The 20,000-nt window shown below is 38.0% G+C and overlaps 2 protein-coding genes across 3 annotated transcripts in view; both read left to right on the forward strand.

Annotated features, from left to right (window-relative positions):
- Positions 1-253: 253 nt before the first annotated feature.
- On the forward strand, positions 254-9,527 carry LOC146459595 (uncharacterized). Of its 2 annotated transcripts, none has more exons than XM_085089316.1 (6): positions 254-788; positions 1,011-1,740; positions 2,894-3,362; positions 4,276-4,398; positions 6,558-6,818; positions 7,493-9,527. In XM_085089316.1, the coding sequence occupies exons 2-6, from the start codon at positions 1,028-1,030 to the stop codon at positions 7,964-7,966; spliced, it is 2,040 nt and encodes a 679-aa protein (XP_084945442.1). In that variant the 5' UTR covers positions 254-788; positions 1,011-1,027; the 3' UTR covers positions 7,967-9,527. The 2 variants fall into 2 exon arrangements, with proteins under 2 accessions (XP_084945442.1, XP_084945443.1); XM_085089317.1 differs by having other exon boundaries at positions 1,015-1,740.
- Positions 9,528-12,356: 2,829 nt separating this feature from the next.
- Positions 12,357-20,000, forward strand: part of LOC146459596 (heat shock factor 2-binding protein-like) — a 9,878-nt gene continuing 2,234 nt past the window's right edge. The window contains exons 1-10 of the mRNA XM_085089341.1: positions 12,357-12,464; positions 13,753-13,848; positions 14,165-14,219; positions 15,250-15,386; positions 16,103-16,120; positions 16,645-16,776; positions 17,559-17,845; positions 18,434-18,507; positions 19,159-19,195; positions 19,967-20,000. The exon at positions 19,967-20,000 is cut by the window's right edge and continues 24 nt beyond it. Coding sequence (XP_084945467.1) covers positions 12,429-12,464; positions 13,753-13,848; positions 14,165-14,219; positions 15,250-15,386; positions 16,103-16,120; positions 16,645-16,776; positions 17,559-17,845; positions 18,434-18,507; positions 19,159-19,195; positions 19,967-20,000 — 906 coding nt within the window. The 5' untranslated portion in view covers positions 12,357-12,428. The remainder of the gene's footprint in view (positions 12,465-13,752; positions 13,849-14,164; positions 14,220-15,249; positions 15,387-16,102; positions 16,121-16,644; positions 16,777-17,558; positions 17,846-18,433; positions 18,508-19,158; positions 19,196-19,966) is intronic.

Below are 20,000 nucleotides of genomic sequence, written 5' to 3' on the forward strand. Positions count from 1 at the left end.
GCATACGCAAAAGTACCACATCCAGGATTGTGCTTCTTTTGTTCCAGGTCATGTTATTCAAAACATTAACATTTTGCCAGGAGACAAAACAATTAACCAGTAAATATTTTTTAGTATCACCATGGTGAACTAAGAATTATAGGGTTAATCCTAGCGGTACGCAAAGTACGTGTGCCACAGTAAATGTTTTAGCCGTAAATTTACTTGAAAAAAAAATTATGTACGTTATAATAATAATAACCTCCACATACACGATCATCAGTAAGGCGAGGGAAAGAAGGAATGAAAATTTCTGGGAAATCAGACGTTTGAAAAATCGATTTTAAAAACCGTGAAATTGTATTATTGCGTATGTCATCTCTAACAAAAGTATTGTGAATGGCTTTCTGAAGCCTTTGTTATCAAAAGCCCGCTACTGGCTGGCGGGAAATCTGTTGTCTGGTTGCTATCGTAACGAATTTCTAAACCAAGGTTTTTTCGCCATCTTTTCTGTTGTACACCGTTTGACCTCTTCCGTTGTCTTCACAGATTTTCCTTGGTCTTCCCATCGGACATTTTAAGCTCCTTTCAAGGAGAAGTCGTTAGAAGTTTAAAGTTTATGCGCACTGTTTAGTTTTTTGCACTAAACTCGCCTGAGCATTCGATCTAAAGTGATCGAGTTTTGTAAATATCATTCGATCGAACGTATGTTTACCGACCTTTCTCGCTGCAGCTTTGGCCTCGCGTGAAAGCGAGTCTGTCTTGTAGTGATCAAGTCACAGAGAATAGTTTGTATTTGAAGAAGGAAGGTGAGCGGAAAGAATTTGTTTGAACTTGTTTGGGGAGAACTAAAAATGGAGTAGTTTTTTTTTTTTCGGCTCGATCGTCTGTAAATAATTAATATAAGCTTATTTGCGCCAGATTTTCGTTCTTGATTCCAGCGTTGATTCTCACGTCGCTCAAAATCAAAGAATGTCTTAGTTGCGTTTGTGAAGAAAGATAACTAATCGCCAGAAAATTGTTCAATGTAGGCAGCAGTGTATTCGTTATGGGCTGTGGATCTTCCCAACCAGTTGCTCCGCAGCAAAACACAGTCGGAAATGGCGACGTAAAGCATGTCAAGGTTGAAGAGCCTCAAGCTCCACTGAGGCAAAATGAACAACAGAGTCAACCAAAGCCAAAGGAAATCAAACAAGAAAGCCCGAAGGAGAAAAAAAGAAAAGATTCGGCTAAATCAAAGAGTAGCTCAAGTAGCAGCAGCAGTAGCAGCCGATCAAGTAGCGCCAAATCGATAAAAAGCCGACCGGAGACAGCGCCGGGGGGGAACGACGAGGTGGCTGTTCCAAACGAGCAACAACAACAGCAACCCGTGAATAATGACATACAGCAACAACAAGAAGTAAACCAGCAAAGTGCAGACGTTGTTGAATCTAATAACGATGCAAACACTGAAAAACCAGAAGAAACACCAGCAAATACAGTCACTGAGGAACCCGCAGCAGCTGAAGAATCTGCAGACGAAACAACAACTCAGGGTGCTACAGTTGTTGCTGCTGCTGAGGTCAACAACGATGAAGAACACGAGAAACCGAATTTCAGCGAGGACGTTCTCAAGGAGTTCGTGGAGGTGGAGAATCAAGTGAAGAGCTTGGAAGAAAAAGGCGCTGAAAATAACTACCAAATTAAACATGCCCGGCTCGTGGAATTACATAAGAATCTGGTTGCTACTCACAATAAAGTGGAACAGCTGAAAGCTCAAACGTGAGTATATTTTCCAGTCCATTTGTTAGCTTTTAAAGTTGAGTAAATTTTCTAATAATTGTTCCCCTTTACTCTCTTCACACATGCCCAAAGGAAAGGGGAAGGGTTGGAGGGGGGGGGGGGGGGGGAGTTGTGGGGACTTTTGAACAGCTTTTTGGCCCTACAGGGAGGGGTATTCACATTACCCCATTTTACATCTGCAATCTTGACAACTATCGCGTGGGACAATAGAAAAAATGTATATATTTACGAAGTAGGTAAACTCAGGATCCATAGAATAGAAACTTGTCACCATATTTTTTGTAAATAATGTTATATGGAAATCTTTGCCTCCCTCCCATCCCCACAACCAATGTTGGTATTCACTGGAATCATGCAGACTTTATAAACATTTCAAGAAATCAACATTGCTTTGGGGGAAGAGGGATTAGGTGAGAAGTTTTTTAAACCTTCCCAACATTTGTGGTCCAGGAACTGTTGCCAATTTATAATGCAAGTGGCCTGGCTCATTAATTAGGCCTCCCAGGATTGTCTATTATGTTGTATTTCTTTTTTTCTTCTTTTTGATGTTTTTATTCTTCTTTCAAGATAATAGGGAGATACTTGCTAGATCTAAAACAAATTATAGAATAATGAATATTCAATCTGTCCCTTTAAAAATGTGAAACTGCATAATAAAATTTGAAATTGGAAGAATGCTACTTTAAAACAACTACTTTGGCTTTACTGTATGTAGCCTGAAAGGTGGCAATGGTAGGTGAGTCAACTGTCTCATGTTTTACAGTAGAATGGCGCGAGCAGTCTCTTTCTTCACCCAGTTGTAGTGCATGCGTGGGAAAAAGTATGAGTGCTCACAGTCTAATTTTGCAGTGGGATGTTAAATCCAGTTCCAGCCTGTAGCTGATCTTTCTCTGCTACATGTATTATTCTCCATGTCGCATTCAGTTCTGTTTCTATAGTTTAACATACACTGTACTTTGCTTAAAGCGTGGACAACCATATTTGCAATAGCCCAAGTCAACTTGGGGCTTTGAACTGGATTTTTACAACCCCCTTTTGTAAAAATTTGTTTGGATGGTTAATTTCACAAAAGTATGGAAACAAAAATGACAACCAGACAATCCATTACTCATTATTTCAATTGCCTCTTTAGTGCCAAGGAATATCAAGATATTGTGGACTTCAATGCATCATTCAATATGCGGTCATTGTTTGTCAACCAGGAACAGATGAATGCAGAATATCAAAAGGAGTATAAAGAATATCTGGATGCAGTAAACAAACAAGAAATTGCTGAACAAGAATTAGAAAATGCAAAATCTCAATATAAGAAACTGTATGATGAAGTTGTGGCTGCCAAAAAAGATCAGGAAGAACTTAATGAATTGAGGAGTAAAGAAGAGGTCTTGCTAGGCCGTATATTCAATGATTCCTATGGTAGTGACAAGGAATGGAAGCTGGAGATGGAGCTTGATATGTTGGGTCAAAGGAAAGAGCGGATTAACGCAGCTTTTGTCCGTTGGCGTGGTGCTCATGTTTATCTTGACCATGCCGCAAAACAGCTCAGCTGGAGTACACGCCGCTGGGATCAAATTTCAACACATCATGTGACTGTATTGGTGGTAAGTCTTTTGATTGTCTGTTTGCTCCTTGTTTGATTACAAATTCAGCATCTTAGCTGCATCTGATTTAATGCTAGACATGTGCGTTGTGAAGATGTCAATTGTTTGTTGGCACTGTAATTTTATTCCCATTAGACTGTAGAATGAGCTGCCAAAACATTAATAAGGCTATATAGTTACATAATTTGAAGGCTGCCATTAAGATTGTTAGCAGAATTTTAGTAGACAAAACTAAGATTATTGAAATAAATTTTGGTGAATTTTTTTGCTGCTATTCCTGTAATTTATCATTATCATCATCAGCATCATCATCATTATCATCATCATTGTCATCATCATCATCATCATCATCATTATTATTATTATTATTATTATTATTATTATTATTATTATTATTATTACAGTACTTGCCCCTGTTTAATGTGTTAACAAATGAAAGTTACCTCACATTATATCATTATTGTGTATTAGCATTTGAGGGATTAAGAAGGGATCTTTAGGACTGGTAAAACCTGGTAAAGTTGAGAAGACAACTGGTGTGCAAACAGTTTGGAGAAAAACACCTCTTGATTTGACTGTTCTAAATTCTTCATGGTGAACCTGCGATAATATTATTCACAAACAAATTATACCTGAAATTGGAGTGTTGCCTGAGTAGGCCTACAGTACTAATCTACTAATGAAGTTATGTTGGGAATCTTCACAACTGCGCCAAAAATGTCCATCCCATGCCCCCCTCTCAATGTTGTTTCTCACAATTCTGCTAGCTCTTGCCAATCGACACTGAGAAGGCAGGTTGATAAGCTCTTTCCCTACAGTGACAGTCAGACTGTAGCTCACAGAGGGACTACTTTACTTTAGCTTAGGAAGTGTTTCAAATCATTCAACTTTGGTTCTACACTTTTTACACAAGGTCAAGTTTCAGATGGTGGCAGAGACCAGAAATCACCTTATTGCAGCAGCACAAAACATTAACAGTGCTCATGGAAACCTGAGGCCAGTAAAAGTTCCTTACTGCACTAACGAGGACTTGCAGGTCAGTGGCTTGTTAAATCACGCCATTTGTAAGTCAACATTGTTGCACTTTAATATTGTTTCAAATTAAAAGGTTGTCAATTTTATTGTTGGCTTCAAATCCTTTCTAGACTGTTCACAGTCCCCCTATTTTTCCGTGGGATTCTCGAGACGCTTCGATGGAACCGCCGCCATCTTGGTTTGTAAAAGCGAGCGCGATCTGGGGTGAGTGTCTAAACTACCGAGGGGAGGGGGAGTGGGTGTTAGTATAGTGATGGAGAGGAAGCGAAAAAATAGAGGGACTGTAACAGCTTCTCACCGTCTCGCGTTCAAAAGGCCCGTTGCACCAGCAACGGCAACACCTCATTGGTCAATTATACAATAGTAGTTCTGAAGCGTTGACAGCAAGACTGACGTATCTTTCACCGCCAGTTCTAAAAGTGGATACGGCTGGCGTGTAATGTTGTGAAGATCGTGGGGAATGTTTTGATTTTAATCGTTTGTCTCGTCGGCTTGGAGGCCTGATAGTTCTCAAACATCCTCATCGCCGCTCGCATCTTCCAACAAAACGTTCAGTGTAAAATTCGTCTCGGTACGGGTCGATACGGTGGACAAACGTTCAGTGTAAAACTCGTCTCGGTACGGGTCGATACGGTGGACGGAACTGGTTCAAAACGGTTGAAAATCAGCGGACGTTTGGCAGGCGGCAGACTGCAGTTTTCCGTCTCTTTGGACTGCTTTGAAGTAGATGGCGATCTGAAGGGACGACTTTTTATAACAATTCTCTAGGGCGAAGCAACACACACAAAGCGCTTGAAACGTTACTGATCGTGGCTTTCCTCGCAAGCGCTTTTGCGAACACGTGAAGATTTCCCATCTTGTGGATCCACTTCAACTCCAAGATGTGCTTTAAAAAGATCGGCTAGAGGAATGCTGGCAACTCTAGCTCTTTGCGGGATCTTAAACAAATGTTCTGTGGAAATGTACTTGTTTTTTCTTCCCGAAATCGCCGACTGCTATTTTAAAATAAATGCTACAAATGCGACATGTATCTGAAGGTTTCGCTGTTAGTTTCACTGCATGTGTTCCGCTTGTATTGAAATTCACTTTGCAAATAGCTGATGTACTGTACTGTATTTTCATGCCTATCCTCACCCGAAAGATTTTCGCAACTTTATTTTATTTCGCAACTGTACTTTGTTTCGAGATGGTACAGAAACTGTGCTGTAACAAGGACTATCGTATTTCCTTCAATTTGACATGTCTATCTCTGGGGAGTATATTTTTTAGTTGATTCAATTAGTCGAGGCGAGAAAGTTTCGGCACGCCCCTCGAACACGAGACAGTGAGAAGATGTTACAGTCTCCCTATTTTTCCCGCCGCCTCCCAACTCCGCTCCCCTCCCCTCGGTAGTTTAGACACTCTCCCCAGATCGCGCTTGCTTTTACAAACCAAGATGGCGGCCGTTCCATCGAAGCGTACTGGTCTCGAGAATCCCACGGAAAAATAGGGGGACTGTGAACAGTCTAAATCCTTTCACGTCAGAATACTGTAGGCCTTCATGTAAGTCTGTCCAACCCTTGAAACATTACAGTATTACAACCTGGTACAATTTTTGTGTCACAGAGTGCTCAGTGAAGTTCAATCTTGAAACTGAAACACTCTTTAGCAGATACAGTTGTAGGTATTAGTAATTCTCCTTGTTATCAGAGAACTGGACAGTTAGTTCCCAATACAAAGTCTTCAATGAATTTGTGTTAAGCGGTATTTTCTTAAAATTTAACAGTTTTGTGCCATTTTATGGCATCCTTATTTTGCACTGAGTCATTTTGTGTTTTAGCAGGATTACCTCAGTCTTTAGTCCAGATGAGGGTATTGGTGTTACCTGCCTGTAGACTAAAATCATCTTCATACACAGGAACAATCTGGACCAGGAATTGAGTTGAATAATAATGTTCAACTCAATATAATTATTGTTAGCTCACTACAGTCTGTTCTATTTTTATGTAATCAATTTTTGGTTGTCGATAGTAACACAGTTATAATGCATACAGGAATTCTGTATAACAGGGACAGACAGGTTAAACAAAAATTAGCCCAGCTTATAAAACTACGGTCACTGTATGATTTAATGCAATCAGAGGATTTCTGATACATTTAATATTCATCTTATTTTTGTAGACTTTGAATACCTTAACCAACACAATCTTCAATGATGTCAACATACCTGAAAAATTCCAAGCATCATATAATGCCTTTGCAGCAATGTTCTCCAAATGTTCCCATCTGCTTCAGTGGGTTAATCGTGTTATAGAAGAAACCATTTCTAAAGACCTGGCCGTCGTCAAAAAGGAATTCCACGATAAGTACTACGAATTGAAAGAGGAGAGGATGAATTTGATTAAAGCTAAAGTCAAGGAGAAACTTGGAGTTGAACTGGAGGTGAGTGCATTTAAGTGTAATGTGTGCAGTAAAAGTGGTTGAATTTATTATAATTATGATTCATCTTTCAGTAAGAAAGAAAATTCTCAGATTCAGACTGAGGTAACTTCCCATGTCACATAGTTCTAATTTACGGTTATTTAACGGCCCTCTCAGCAAAATGGTGATGGTGGTAGGCAACATTGGTTTGCTTTTATTCGTTAGTTCTGAGTTATAGTTTGTTATTTCTAATATTTAATATTATTACCCTAAGAGCAATAAAATATTGCCAATAGCTACATGTATAGTATTAGTCATCACTTGCAAGAAAACTAGTTCTAATTTTTGTGAATATCAGGTAACTATCTATCTCTATAAACATGTTCTTAATGAAATAAACTATATAAACCTTAAAAAGTTCTGAGTCCAGTTGCATCTTTGTGAAATTTTGCTTGTCGAAGCCAAGAAAATGTTACTCAACATTATAGTCATAAGCAAAAACCTCATTTGCATTTACTCTCAACACACTTTTATGTAAAAGTGTGTTGAAAGTAAATGCAAATGAGGTTTTTCCTTATCACTATAAAGTCCAGATGCAGGAGTTGAACTATGATCACAATTCTGCACAATGCTGTCATTAGTTGGCTTGAAAGGCACAGCATCTTGTTAACACTGTACTGTCCTTTGTTCTTCAGCTGGAAGTAAAGAAAGATGACCTCTCCACAGAAGATAACTCTTCCACAGAAGAAGCAGACATTGCCAAACCTGGAGAAGTTGCAAAAGAAGAAGGTGATGACCAGGCACCTGAACCAGAAGACAAGGAAGGAGTACCAGAAGAAGCCCCGCCCAGTGAAGGAGGAGAGAAACCTGCAGCGGAGACGGATGCTGCCTCTCAACCTGCACTGCTGTCTGAACTAGCCCCCGCTCCTACTCAAGAAGATCTGTTTGGCAACATTGATCAGCTGAAGAAGCAACATGAAGAGGAACTGGCTGAATTTGAGAAGGCACAAGAGATGAACAAGGCTCGACAAGAACAAGGATTGCAAGAAAAACTGAGAGCTCGGCGAAGCAGGAGGCGCAAGCTTCAGACACAAGAGGCTGAGGCAAATCAACTCTCAGATGGAGGAGGTAGCAGTGAACCCCCTCCTCCATCAGAGATGGGATTGTAAATAAATAACAGGGGCCTGCATACATGTAGCTATTGATACATTCTGCCAATGCATAGAATCATACATTTTTCTTATCATTTAAGATATTTTGAAAAGAGTTTTAACTTGATAGTGGAGAATTATTTGATTTTCTCTTGAAATCCCTACCTTTCTATTGAAAAGAAATTTTCTCCAGTTTTTACTTGGTCAGTTTATTTTTTTAAAGGAGAGATTATTATGGTTATTCTTTACAAAAGAAATCTCATTTTTATGGTTCAAAGAGAATGTATTAAATACTGTTTACTGTAAAAGCTTTATTTAGCCCTCCTCCCTTCCCTTTATAAGCCCCACTTTCCTCTATTAACTGATCCCCACACACCCCCTCCTCGCTTATTAAGCCCTGCTCCCCTCTGTTAACTGATCCCCACCCAACCCCCCTCCCCCCTATTAAGTCTTGTTCCCCTCTGTTAACTCCTCTTTTCCCCCTTCTCAATGTCAGAAAACAGAAATAATTCAGGCGTCAATGCATCAATCAATCTTCAATGAACACAAGTATTATTATGCTTAGGTGAATCTAATAATTACTGAAGATTTGCTTACTAGACAGGGCTGTTTTGGAATTTTTTTATTTTAGTACTTATGACGTCAACAATATAAATCTGGCAAAAGTGTCACTGTTTTTTTACGATTATGTCAGATGCAGAGTGCGTGCGGTTAGTTTCAGGTGGGAACCTTGACACGGAGAATATTGCTGTTTTGTAAATTTTACTGTCTGCGCTCTGCTGTACAGAGATTTCTTTAGCAGAAATAAAGGGGGACAGGTGCTCAGTGGGGCCTTTCCATTTAAAACTTTCACTCTGGAATTGGGGGGGGGGGGGGGGGTACCTTAAAATTTATTCCTTGGATCGTTTTGAAAACAAACTTAGAAATCAACCCTTTAAACCCGAAGAACAAATTCTCCTATATCTTGTCCCCATACTTTTCTTGTAAAAGTACTGTGGAAAAGTAATTTTTAAAAAATATAAAGAAAATTCACCTTGGGTGATCATATCCTTAATTCTCATGACTCAGGGGGTGACTAAGTATTGATATTACAAGGAGAAATTTGATGCTGATCACTGTTGGGGCTTGAGCGAAAACTATCTTTAAGCAGTAACACTGTTTTACTATTGCCTTTGTATGAAGTTCATTTGATCTGTTGTAAATAGCTACTGCAGTAATGCTGTCATTCACTCACTTATCCATTTTATGCCTGTGTAGTATATGTTCATTGGTAATTTATCGTGCGTGCGGTAGAATATACTTTTCGCAGGCTCTTTCGAACATTCGAGAGTAGTAGTGCTGTATATAGTTTTAAGTTATCGGTTTGTTAGTAAATTTTCATGATTCTTCTTTATGCTTGTGTGGTAGAGAGCGCCTCAAGCATCCAAGAGCAGTCATACTGTACATAGCTTTAAGTTATTGGTTCGTTTGTAATTTATTAGACTACACCTCTAGCATAGGTCCAAAATAGTCGATGCGAATTGTCTTCCTGTGCTTCTGTATAGATTAAAAATCGAGTTGAATAAAAACCAGAAACCTAGCTTGGCTTGTTCTTTGTTTGTTTGCTTGCTTTGTTTTGTTTTTGTTTTTTATTAGACTCGGACTTGTCAGAATAGTAGAATTGATGCAGTCCAATCTCGCCTTATGGACACTTATCTAAAACGGACTGTTCCCTTGGAGGAAGTGAAATGTGAAATGCATACAGTTGAACTGCGCATAAAAGGAGAACATCAAAGTTATGTAAGAACTGCGATAGTCCCTCATTTCTTTGTTCCCTCGGTCCCAAGAAAAATCGCAGGCTCGTTCCAATAAGCGCCCCTCTCCCCTCCCCCATCCCACTTCGAATGTGTTTTTGTTAATAAGCGCCCCTATTGCGTAAGCACCCTCATTCCAATAAGCGCCCCTATTCTGTTTCAGTGATGGCACACATTCACTGCTTCAAGGCCTAGGAAAAGCAGCCTTGTCAAGCAGGATTAGAACGGCTCAAGATATTAAATCAAGCCATAATTAAATCACGCGACAATGATCCCTTTGACGGAATTACCCAATCGGACGTAGAAATGATGCTGCACCCGAAAGCTCTGTTATTGATGCAAGAGACACTGAAGCTATTGACGTTGAATAGACTTGTGATTTTCAAAATTCCCTACCATTAAGTGAATATTTACTGTATATTTGGTACTTTTACAGTTTCTGTAATTGCTCCTTTTTAAAGAAATATGAAAGCTTTGTTTCGTACATTTGGCTGTTTCTCAAAAAAAGAAATAAGCGCCCTGTTTCGAGTAAGCGCTCTCCCTTGAGGTACCATAAGTAAATACGTGACCCAGGCGATCGAATCATTACGGTAAGTGAAGTTTTTAAAAGAAACTTTACTTTGCCTTAGTGTCAGCCCTGCACTGCGTTTGGTTTACTACTAGACTGTTTTCACATGACATGTGGCACGTGTATTTCTACTACAAGCCTATCAGGTAACGAAACATATTCAGAACAGTATATTTGTGCGTCGTGTGGTCCCCTGTATTCAAAGTAAACTAAACGTCATCTTGATTTCAGATTGCTTGGCTCTTACACAATAATTAGCCACGTTTTCTCAGCGTCCGTTGTGATTAGCCTGGGATCAGACAACCCGTCAGACAAACGCGTTTTTCATTTGGATCTCAGTCTCATCAGCATACATCATCAGAATATCACGATCAGTAAAGTCTAAAGTAACCTATATATCACAATGATGTGTGTCATAGCCAAAGAACGCCTCCACGCGTGGGAGGTGATAAGTGCACGTTAGTAGCACACGGCGTGGTACACGCGCGTTCACCCCGTGTCCATTTGTCAGTTTTACATACTGATTAAACAAAAGTGTGCAACTTTCTTTCACCTAAAGTGATAGTATATGCGTTTCACTTATATGCATAGCTGCCCGACGTAGGGCATTTAAGGTGATTCCGCTGAAAAAGAAGGAGTATTTAAAATTGTCTAAAACTTGGTCCAGTTCATGACTATGTTATGAGCATTACAAAAATGCAATAAAAAATGGGGGTCACCGTGCTCGTTTTTGTGCAACCTGGGTGGTTATTATAGTAAATAGATGACCCATGAGGTTTATATTAGGAACGCTAGTAATCAGAAAAGGGAACTATTATTTCTAGAAAAATTAATTTCTTGCATTAAAATATCGAAGCAGTTCAACAAAATTTACTTTAATCTTACACAACAAACTATTCTCATTGAACTGGAATTAAGATTATGAAAGAAATTAAAGATTTTGCTGCGTGTGCAAGTAAGCAGCACTACCTAAATACGTGCTATTTAAAGCATTCAAATAAAAATATCTCAAAGTAGAGTATTAAACTTTTCTTTAAATCGCGATATATAGTGGTCAACTGTATGACATTTAAATTGATGCATTAAAAAATGGGGGTCACCGTGCTCGTTTAGAAGAAAAGGACCTTTTTTTTTCCTGCCGAGCTTAACCTCAAGGAAATCCCGTAATGTTCTGTGCGCGCGCGCTAAATGACGCGAAATGGTAAATCGAAAGAAGAACTGCTAAGGAATACTCAACAGTTTCGACAGCGAAAATCCGAGAAATAACGGGGAAGAAATTGCGCTTCGAGTACGAATTGTTGTTTTATCCAGGCGACGAGCGAGCGGACAGCTCAAATCATTATTCAGGCCACGGACTTTCTGCGAAATTTTAGACTACTTCTGGGAATTCAACAGCCAAAAAAATACAGGTTTGATTGTGAATTTGTACTGAAATACTATTCTAATTGACCGATTCTTTGTATTCTGAACAGTTTTTGCGAAATTATTGAGAAACGTGCCCCGCACGGGTCGATAAATTCGCTTCGAATTGGACTTGTTGTTCCTTCAAATCGCTTGCGCGTTGCTCGTCTCGCATTTATAATTATACGCGTTTCTTTCTAAGGCGTAAACAAAGACTTTTCTGAATAAATTTTTCATTTAGGAAAGCTTTCTGTGTGTTTTTCTTTCTATTTTCATTGAGAAAACGTGACAACTGTGTAATCTTGCGTAAACAAACACATGCTCTCGAGACGGATCCAATTTCGCCCATGTGACGCGCGGATCAAATTACATCGAAATTTCGGAAATTTTTACCTTCAAGTTTGTTTTTTGAAAAATTTTTAATTGGCAACTAGTGTATTTTATTCCATAATTAGTAATTTTAACTATCTTAGACCAAAGGGGTGTTGTTTTTTTTGCCCTGTAAGTTATGTATTTTTACTGCACATGGGTTAGGAAATAACCACTTTGCCAATTTTGCTGAATTTTGGAAAACCTCTGGAAACGGCTGGTGCTTAATGGGTTAACATCGAGAATTTGTCAAATTTTATTTTGTCCATTTCGACGACGGATTTCACTGGGTGCTAGTCCGAAGTTCGGCTGAGAGGGGTCTGGAACGAGAAGTAGACAGCGATACAAGATGGCGGAAAAACTGTCGAAAAGGGATGTTCAAATGGTTTGTTGTTGTTGTTGAACTGTTTTACTCTAAATTACACATGGTGGTCGTTATGCAATATTTTATTGACAGTTTATAATGGCGGTCTTTTATAGTATTATTTCTTATTTCAAGAAACTGGAGTTAAATTTAGATTAGTAAGCTTTAATATAAAATCGTACCGAACGGGCCGTGTAGAGCGTAGCAAGCAATATACATCAAAGTATTGGCCCCTAGCTAAGTTACTTATGCTTGCTTTAGCGAAAGTTGCTTCTATTTTGTAAAAATTTAGTGTAGTTGATTTATTCCTAATTGTAATATTAATTAGTTATTCAGATTCATTAAAGAGTAAATTTTAAAGCTTAAATTATGTCACTGGATAGATTTCGTTTGACTAAACATACTAATTTCAGCTTGTATTTAATCATAATGAGCTCATCAACTAACCATTATTGATAATTTTACATGGTGTTTTGTAAAGATAAGCCTAATTCCTTGAAATAAATGGCAAAGCTTCAGCTGAAGAGAACTTGTACACAAGTGAGGACTTGCTGAGATTGTAGAGAGTGATCGCAGATTAAGTTCTTTGTGGAAACATCTCATAGCAATATTTTCAGCATAATATCAAGTTTTCACACCTGGTTCCAGTTGTTCAACGGCCGGATAACTTTATCCTTTCCACAGTTAAGTTTGGGGGTGTACGAAAACCTTGGACAACGTTTAATGTGAAGTACATTTTAGACCCTGAATAGTGCCTTATCCAGCGGATAAAGTTATCCGGCCTTTCAACAACTGGGGCCTGATGTTTTGTGCTATTTTTATATTATCATTGTTTTTAGCTTAAGCTAATTAAAGCAGAAAAGTAACATAGCATTGACACACTGTTGACTTGCAAGGTCCACCTTGTGAACATGCAGCTTTTCAAGCCAGTTTGCAAAGTATGGCAAGTGGACATGCAAATTTTCAGAAAATGTTCTTTTTTTTCCTTTAAAAAATGCCTCAGCATGCTCTAGACCTCATCAAGTCAATGCCATACTCTTCAGACTAGCTTTCATTCAAACTTTTATGCATGCATAAAAGTATGGAGGTATTAGAAATAAACTGTACTGATACCAGCTTTTTGCTGCCAGATCTGTCTTATTGTACAAATGCAAATACAAGATGTCACTTATATTTGTGCAAATAGCCCTCACCCTGAATAAGACTAGCCCTACTAGTTGAAATATTGGCCTGATTAAAGTTATTCTTTGCTATAATTAATCAGCCTTGTTATCTGTTTGGTAATTTTTTTTATGTTGTTTGTTGACAGGCTGAGGGTCGGCAACAGGCTTTTGTTAAAGTCTCGAGAGCTGATGTTGACCAACTAATTACTGAAATCATGCAGGTTAAAGAATTTTTACCTAAGGTATGCTACTTTTCTTATTGATAAACATCTGTTGCAAGGGCTCGGGCTGCTCTGAAATGGCAACCAAAGGTCAGAGGTGTTTGCAAGAAAGCCACTACATTTAGCAGTTTTTTTTAAATAACATGAACTTGAAGTTGTATTATTTTCTGTTTTTTTTTCAGACAGATTAATACAGGTTTGACTGCAATTACACCATGTTTCCAGATTTGTTTTCCATACCTATGATAGCAGAACAGTTCAACACACAAAGGTCTATAAATAAATGCACTTGTTGCTACTATAGTTTTAATCAAGAGTGGCCTTCTTCCTCCTATAGGTGCTGAACTCAGAGCTTTTGAGTGTGTATAGCAAGCTTGATCGCTGTGAGCAAGGTATGGTTTAAAACGTCTCCTATATACACTGTACATGATAAAAATGATAAAGTGAAACCTTTATTTAAAGGCTAATGATATGTAGTTGGTTGTATTAAATAGCGACTGATCATTAAAATTAGCCCCTAATTAAGTTTTAAATTGCCTCTTAAATATTCATCTGTAGTTAAATTGGTAATGATCTACTTCATACTGCAAATGGACCATGTGAACAGTTACACTGTAAGTTCCTGACACCATTCTCCGTATGGGAATGTTCGGCAAAGGTTTTGGTAGCAGTGTGCAAATTTAAACCAGAGATAAGTTGCCTGCCCATTTTTAGATTTATAAAATAATATTAATTGCAAACTAAACAAAGAAACAATACAATGATTGCTTCACTCAGTCGCAGGAGTGCTCGATGCAAAAACATGCAGAGCGAAATATAAATTTAAGATAGAAAATGTAACACAGTTAATGTTACTCAGTTAATTGCAAACTAAATAGTATGTTTTGATACCCAATTTAGTCTTAATCCTTTAAAGATAATATGCTTTTGTTCTATCTCAACTTCTCTTCAGATAAACCACTAAAAACCTCAAAATAATATGATTCACTTTATGGACAAAGTAGTACATGGGCAATTAAAAACCCCTTGGGGCAGCCTATCTGTGGTTTCACCATAGGTAGCTTGGTTATGTACAATGCGGTGTGGTTCATTCCATTTACACTTTGTATAAGCAGATTGATCTAGAGATGCATAGTTTTTTTGTTACTGATAGAATGGCAAGCTTGAGGGAAGGGACAGATATATCTGAACTTGAAGTTTTAGTCTTTGTTCTAGTTACATGTAATTTTTTGCCATGCTGCAAATGTTGTCTTATTTATTCTCTCTGTTTTCTTCCATGGATCTCATTTCCTTCCTGTTTTCATAGATCTCAGTGTACCCTTTTCTGCCTGTATTCTTCTGGGCTCCTTCTAAATGCATTACACTCCAGTCAGTAGTTTGACTTTATTATTAACTTATGGCAATCTTTTATAACTTAATCAGAACTTGAGATCTCAGAAGCAGAAAACAAGAAACTAAGAATGGAAATGGAACAGCTAAAGCTACGCCATAATACAGAAGTAGAGGTTTCAAAGAAAAGAAATGACAGCCTTCTTGAGGACTGTGAGAGATACAGGGAGGTGGGTTGGCAGTGAAGTCTAGTGGGACAGATTATTTTAACTAGTTACTAATAGTACAACTGTGCAGTGTAGGTAGGTTTGCAGTTCATCAGTGACCAGCTGTTTAACTTATTTTTCTTTTCGTAATTGGAATGAAGATCATCAATCAATTAATCAATCAATCAATCAATCAATCAATCAATCAATCAAGTAATAATTAATTTTGGTAGAATGACATCATTTGTTGCTCTCTTTTCACAACACAAGAAGTGTACTTGTGGCAGGTTTAGTTGACCGACTGACTGACTGACTGACTTACTGGCTGGCTGGCTGACAGGATGACTGACTGACTGACTGATTAATTGATGGACTGACTGACTGGCTGGCTGACAAGCTGACTGACTGACAAACTGGCTGGCTCACCAAACGACCCACTGACTGGACTGGCTGGCTGACTGACTGACTGACTGACTGACTGGCTGGCTGGCTGAGTAACTGACTCACCAACTGATGCATAGATTGTTGGATGGATATTTATATTAATTATTGATCTATTGATAAAAAGCAAGAAGTCACGAAATCAGAACATGCAGGTGGAAAATTATCACTGATAGATTAAATATGCAAAGAAGTTAAAAATGGCTATCTTTCAGAGAGAGGTTGTGAATTGTAAGTGAACGTTTCAGGAATAAAATTTGATTTCACTTTTTCAGTAGTTTTGTTGTTTCTTGTTGCAGGAAAAGTATGAACTCAAGGTAATTAACATTTGTTTCTGTTGTGTTACCTTAAAAAACAGTAGGAAGACAAGTATTAAATGACATCTTTGATGAAATCATTGTCGTATCTGTGGGTAACTCATGGCGATGATCTCACAGTGCCAGTTATCAGAGAGTTATCTAAATAAAAAAGGCCAAACTGTTCATGCCTTAAGTGTTTGCACAGTAATTAACTTGTCTAGAACATTAGAAAAGTTATCACATTAGCTTTAGAAAACAGTAGGAATACATGAACTAAATGAAGAAATTTAATGCCGGTCATACATGTACTTTAATTTTGTTAAGGTCTTAGTTGACGACCCTTCTGTAAACCACTTTGTGATGTAGGCGTCCTCATTAAATATATATTATTAAGTCTTTGATGAAATCACTGTTGTATCTGTAAGTATCTCTAAGTCATACTGTAATACAATGGATGTAAAGCGCTTAGAACGGATGCGGATAAGCGCTATATAAGTGTTATTATTGTTATTATTAAGTAACTCATGGTAATGATCTCACAGTGCCAGTTATCTGAGATGAACCAACAGATGGGAGATCAGTCAGAATACTGTTCATCCATGGGCGCTGCAGTGTGTACTCTGTTATGGAGAGTGTCTCGTCAGCAGGACTCAGTAACATCTCTGTTAGGAGGGGTATGTCATTAATAATCAGCTAGGTAGCAGTTCCAAGAATTATCTTAGGGAAGCGTTCAAAACTTAAGTAGGACCCACCAAACCACAAAATAGATGATGTACTCTGCCTACACTCCCTTCCTCAACCTCAAAAGATGGTGTCTTTGTTGCATCGTCACTCCTCCATCCAGCAGCAAAAAATGACAATGAGATTCAAACCTTACTTTTCTTGTTTATCTAGCAATGCTGACTCTTTCTAGCTAAATATTTCTGTATTAACTCAATTTGTAAAGCCAATAAAATTTTGTTGATAATGCCCTACCCCGGACAAGCTGTGAGCAGTTCCCTTTGAGCATAAGTGTTATGGGACTACAGCAATATATGCACGTAAAAGTTCACATCCCATTAGTTAACTCTTGTTGGAGTAACTGCTCCCATATTTTCCTGTGAGGTCTTGCGAAATAAAGTATTGCATATTACTACAAAGCAGTGTAATCCAAATGGATGTAATCACTATAATTCTTGGTAAGCTAATGCTTCTATGCACTCTCTAAATTGAATCAAAATTTAAAGGTTGTTTGCACGTGATGATGTTATTCTGCATGAGTTTTGGTCTCATTACATGATGACAATGAACCGTTTTATTTCGATCTTATTAAGTATGAAGCCTTCTAGGGATTCAGTTTACAGTGCCATTTCGTTTTCTCATTTTTACTAATATTTAAAAGAAGCGCGAATTGGACTGAAGCTTTGCAATTGGCAGAAAAATGATGTTTAATTGACAGTTTCTTCAATTATTACAGAATAAAGCTGAGGAGTTTCTTCAAATCACTTCACGCACAGTGGAGAGTTATTTTGAAACTTACAGCGAAGAAGCTAACAAAGAAACATCAGATGAGTTTCAGTTTGTTCTGGCACTCACGGGAACTATCACCAACATGGCGGCAGCAGCTCAAGGCAGGGACTTCTTGGTGTCCAAGGACAGTGGGCGTGCCTTGATTGACAGCTTTGTGACAGTACTGGGTGTCTCCACGTCGGGCAAAAATGTCAAGTTGCGGAATTTGATACTCATGGCATTATATAACGTAAGGTAAGGTCACAGGGACACCTAACTGAGCCTGAAAAGTTTGGGAGGAAATGGGGTATCATTTAGCCATGAAACAGCTTTTCTTTTCTTTATTATTATTTCTTTCTTTTATGATTCGTTGCTGTGCATAGACGAGTATAAAGCATTTTATTATGTAGACAGAATTGTTTTAATCGAAAATACACTACTCGTAAAATTCATACAAAACCACATCCGGGACCTGAGTGGCATATTTTCGATATCTTTACTAGTGAGGATATTGAAGACAACATTTCCCGCTTTTTTTTACGGTTGCTTGTGCAAACAGTCGGTGAAAATGACAAGCGATAGATTTGCCCATATAATAAGAAAATTACACGGTGGCTATGAATATGATATGAATTTTTGTTGTGTTAAAAACAATATCAGTTTACTCACTCGCAGTGCTGTAAAAAGTGTGTAAAATGTTGTTTTTACCACTCGAAAATAAAATTCATATCTTTGCGCCGCAGTGAAATATCCTCTATACACTAGTATTAAGATTTATAGTATCATAAATTATGTAGTATAATATCAGTCATCTTTAATTCACCCGGTAGTTTTTGTTTTCAGCATTAATTTCTCTGGACTTCAGTACATCATTAACAAGCAAGGAATCATGGAACATCTTATGCACGTTGTTCAAGGTATTGGTTCAGCCGTTAGTCTATTTAGCTTGGTTATACCAGGTTGTGCGTGGTTTGTAACTTTCACAATATAAAAGTTTTGTCAGCTAGTATTTGGTTTCTCAGGGTTTTTTGAAGGATCGAAAACTATCCATTTAGCATAAATTGCCAGTTCCGATGATCGTAAAGGAACTGGCCTGTAGTTTACTCACTGTTCAAATTGCGTCATATGAAGAAATGAACCCCATCGCCAGAAAGATCATATACAAATTAGCAAGTGTACCATGTTTGGTTGTGTTCCATTGCGTAGTAACCAGGCTGTGACCTGTCAAAAGATCGCCCAAATTCCATACAAATGTCGCTAATTTTAAGATGGCGTCCCCCAAATCCATACAAAGTCTCTAATTTTTTTCCGATTTTTGAAAGCCTTGTACATGATTTCAATCTAACGACAGAACCTCAAACTTGGTAAACTGGCGCAGTAATTTTTATGTGATCTTTCTTGCGATGAACTCCAATGTCTGATTACATAAAATTTTGAAAACGCCTCCCCAGTTTCCATAGTTCATGGTACTACTACAAAACCTCTTGTATTTAACCAGGAAATTTACTGCAAATATATCAAAATTCAAGGAATAAATTGATTGTACGTTTTGTTTCTTTTTTTCTAAGTGGAGAGTGATTCAGAATTAAAGCTCAACGCAGCAAGGTTAAGTACAGCAGTTACTTGTGTTACCTATCGCCATGAAATCTATATTCGTTGTTAAGTTGTAATTATCGTCCTTAGTAATTTATGTACAATAATTTCTGCATTTTTATTGGCTTAGAGTATGTAAAATTGTCTTAAACGGTGCAAAACGGTGAACTATTCGGTGTGGATTTGTGAGATTTACAGTGCAAGCAGTGAAATTTTCATTCTACACGTTTTCTGATCAGTCTGTCGTTTGTAAAGGGTTCTGAAGGACAAATGTCAGATGCTTTGATCAGTTATGTCAATGTTTGTACAAAGTTACGTCAACGTGTAATTTTTGACAGGTTGTCAATCCCCCATGTTGTAGGCGGAGTACTTTCACGTCACGAAAAGCAAAAGGTTAACTCGTAGCCTTTGAAAAATTTACGAGTGCTTATTTATTCCAAATTGTATTCCAAATCATGTAATTACCTGAAAACATCTTGTTCGTTGCGAGTTCTTTTTAGAAAGCATTCTCGTGCGATTATACGTGTGATTGCTGATTGCTGGAACAACTTAATCATGAATTCTAATATACACTGTAAATTTCCACTTGCAATTGAACTTGATTCGATGGAAGCGTTTACATGTCTTGTAGAATCAGATGTGTCTCCTTTTGTAGTTTTTTCTTCAAAGTTCTTCTAGGTAGTTTGCTTCCATGCAGGACTATTGGAGGCAATACAACGCGACCAGTTTCTTTGAAGTCAAAATCGTTATATCAGAAAGAGCATGTTTTGTTTTGTCCCGCAGACTGATGCAGTCCATTGTGATGGAGCCGAACAGT

This window comes from Pavona decussata, unplaced genomic scaffold (genome assembly GCF_977016875.1).
Source record: "Pavona decussata unplaced genomic scaffold, jaPavDecu1.1 SCAFFOLD_218, whole genome shotgun sequence".
Classification (NCBI taxonomy): Eukaryota; Metazoa; Cnidaria; class Anthozoa; order Scleractinia; family Agariciidae; genus Pavona; species Pavona decussata.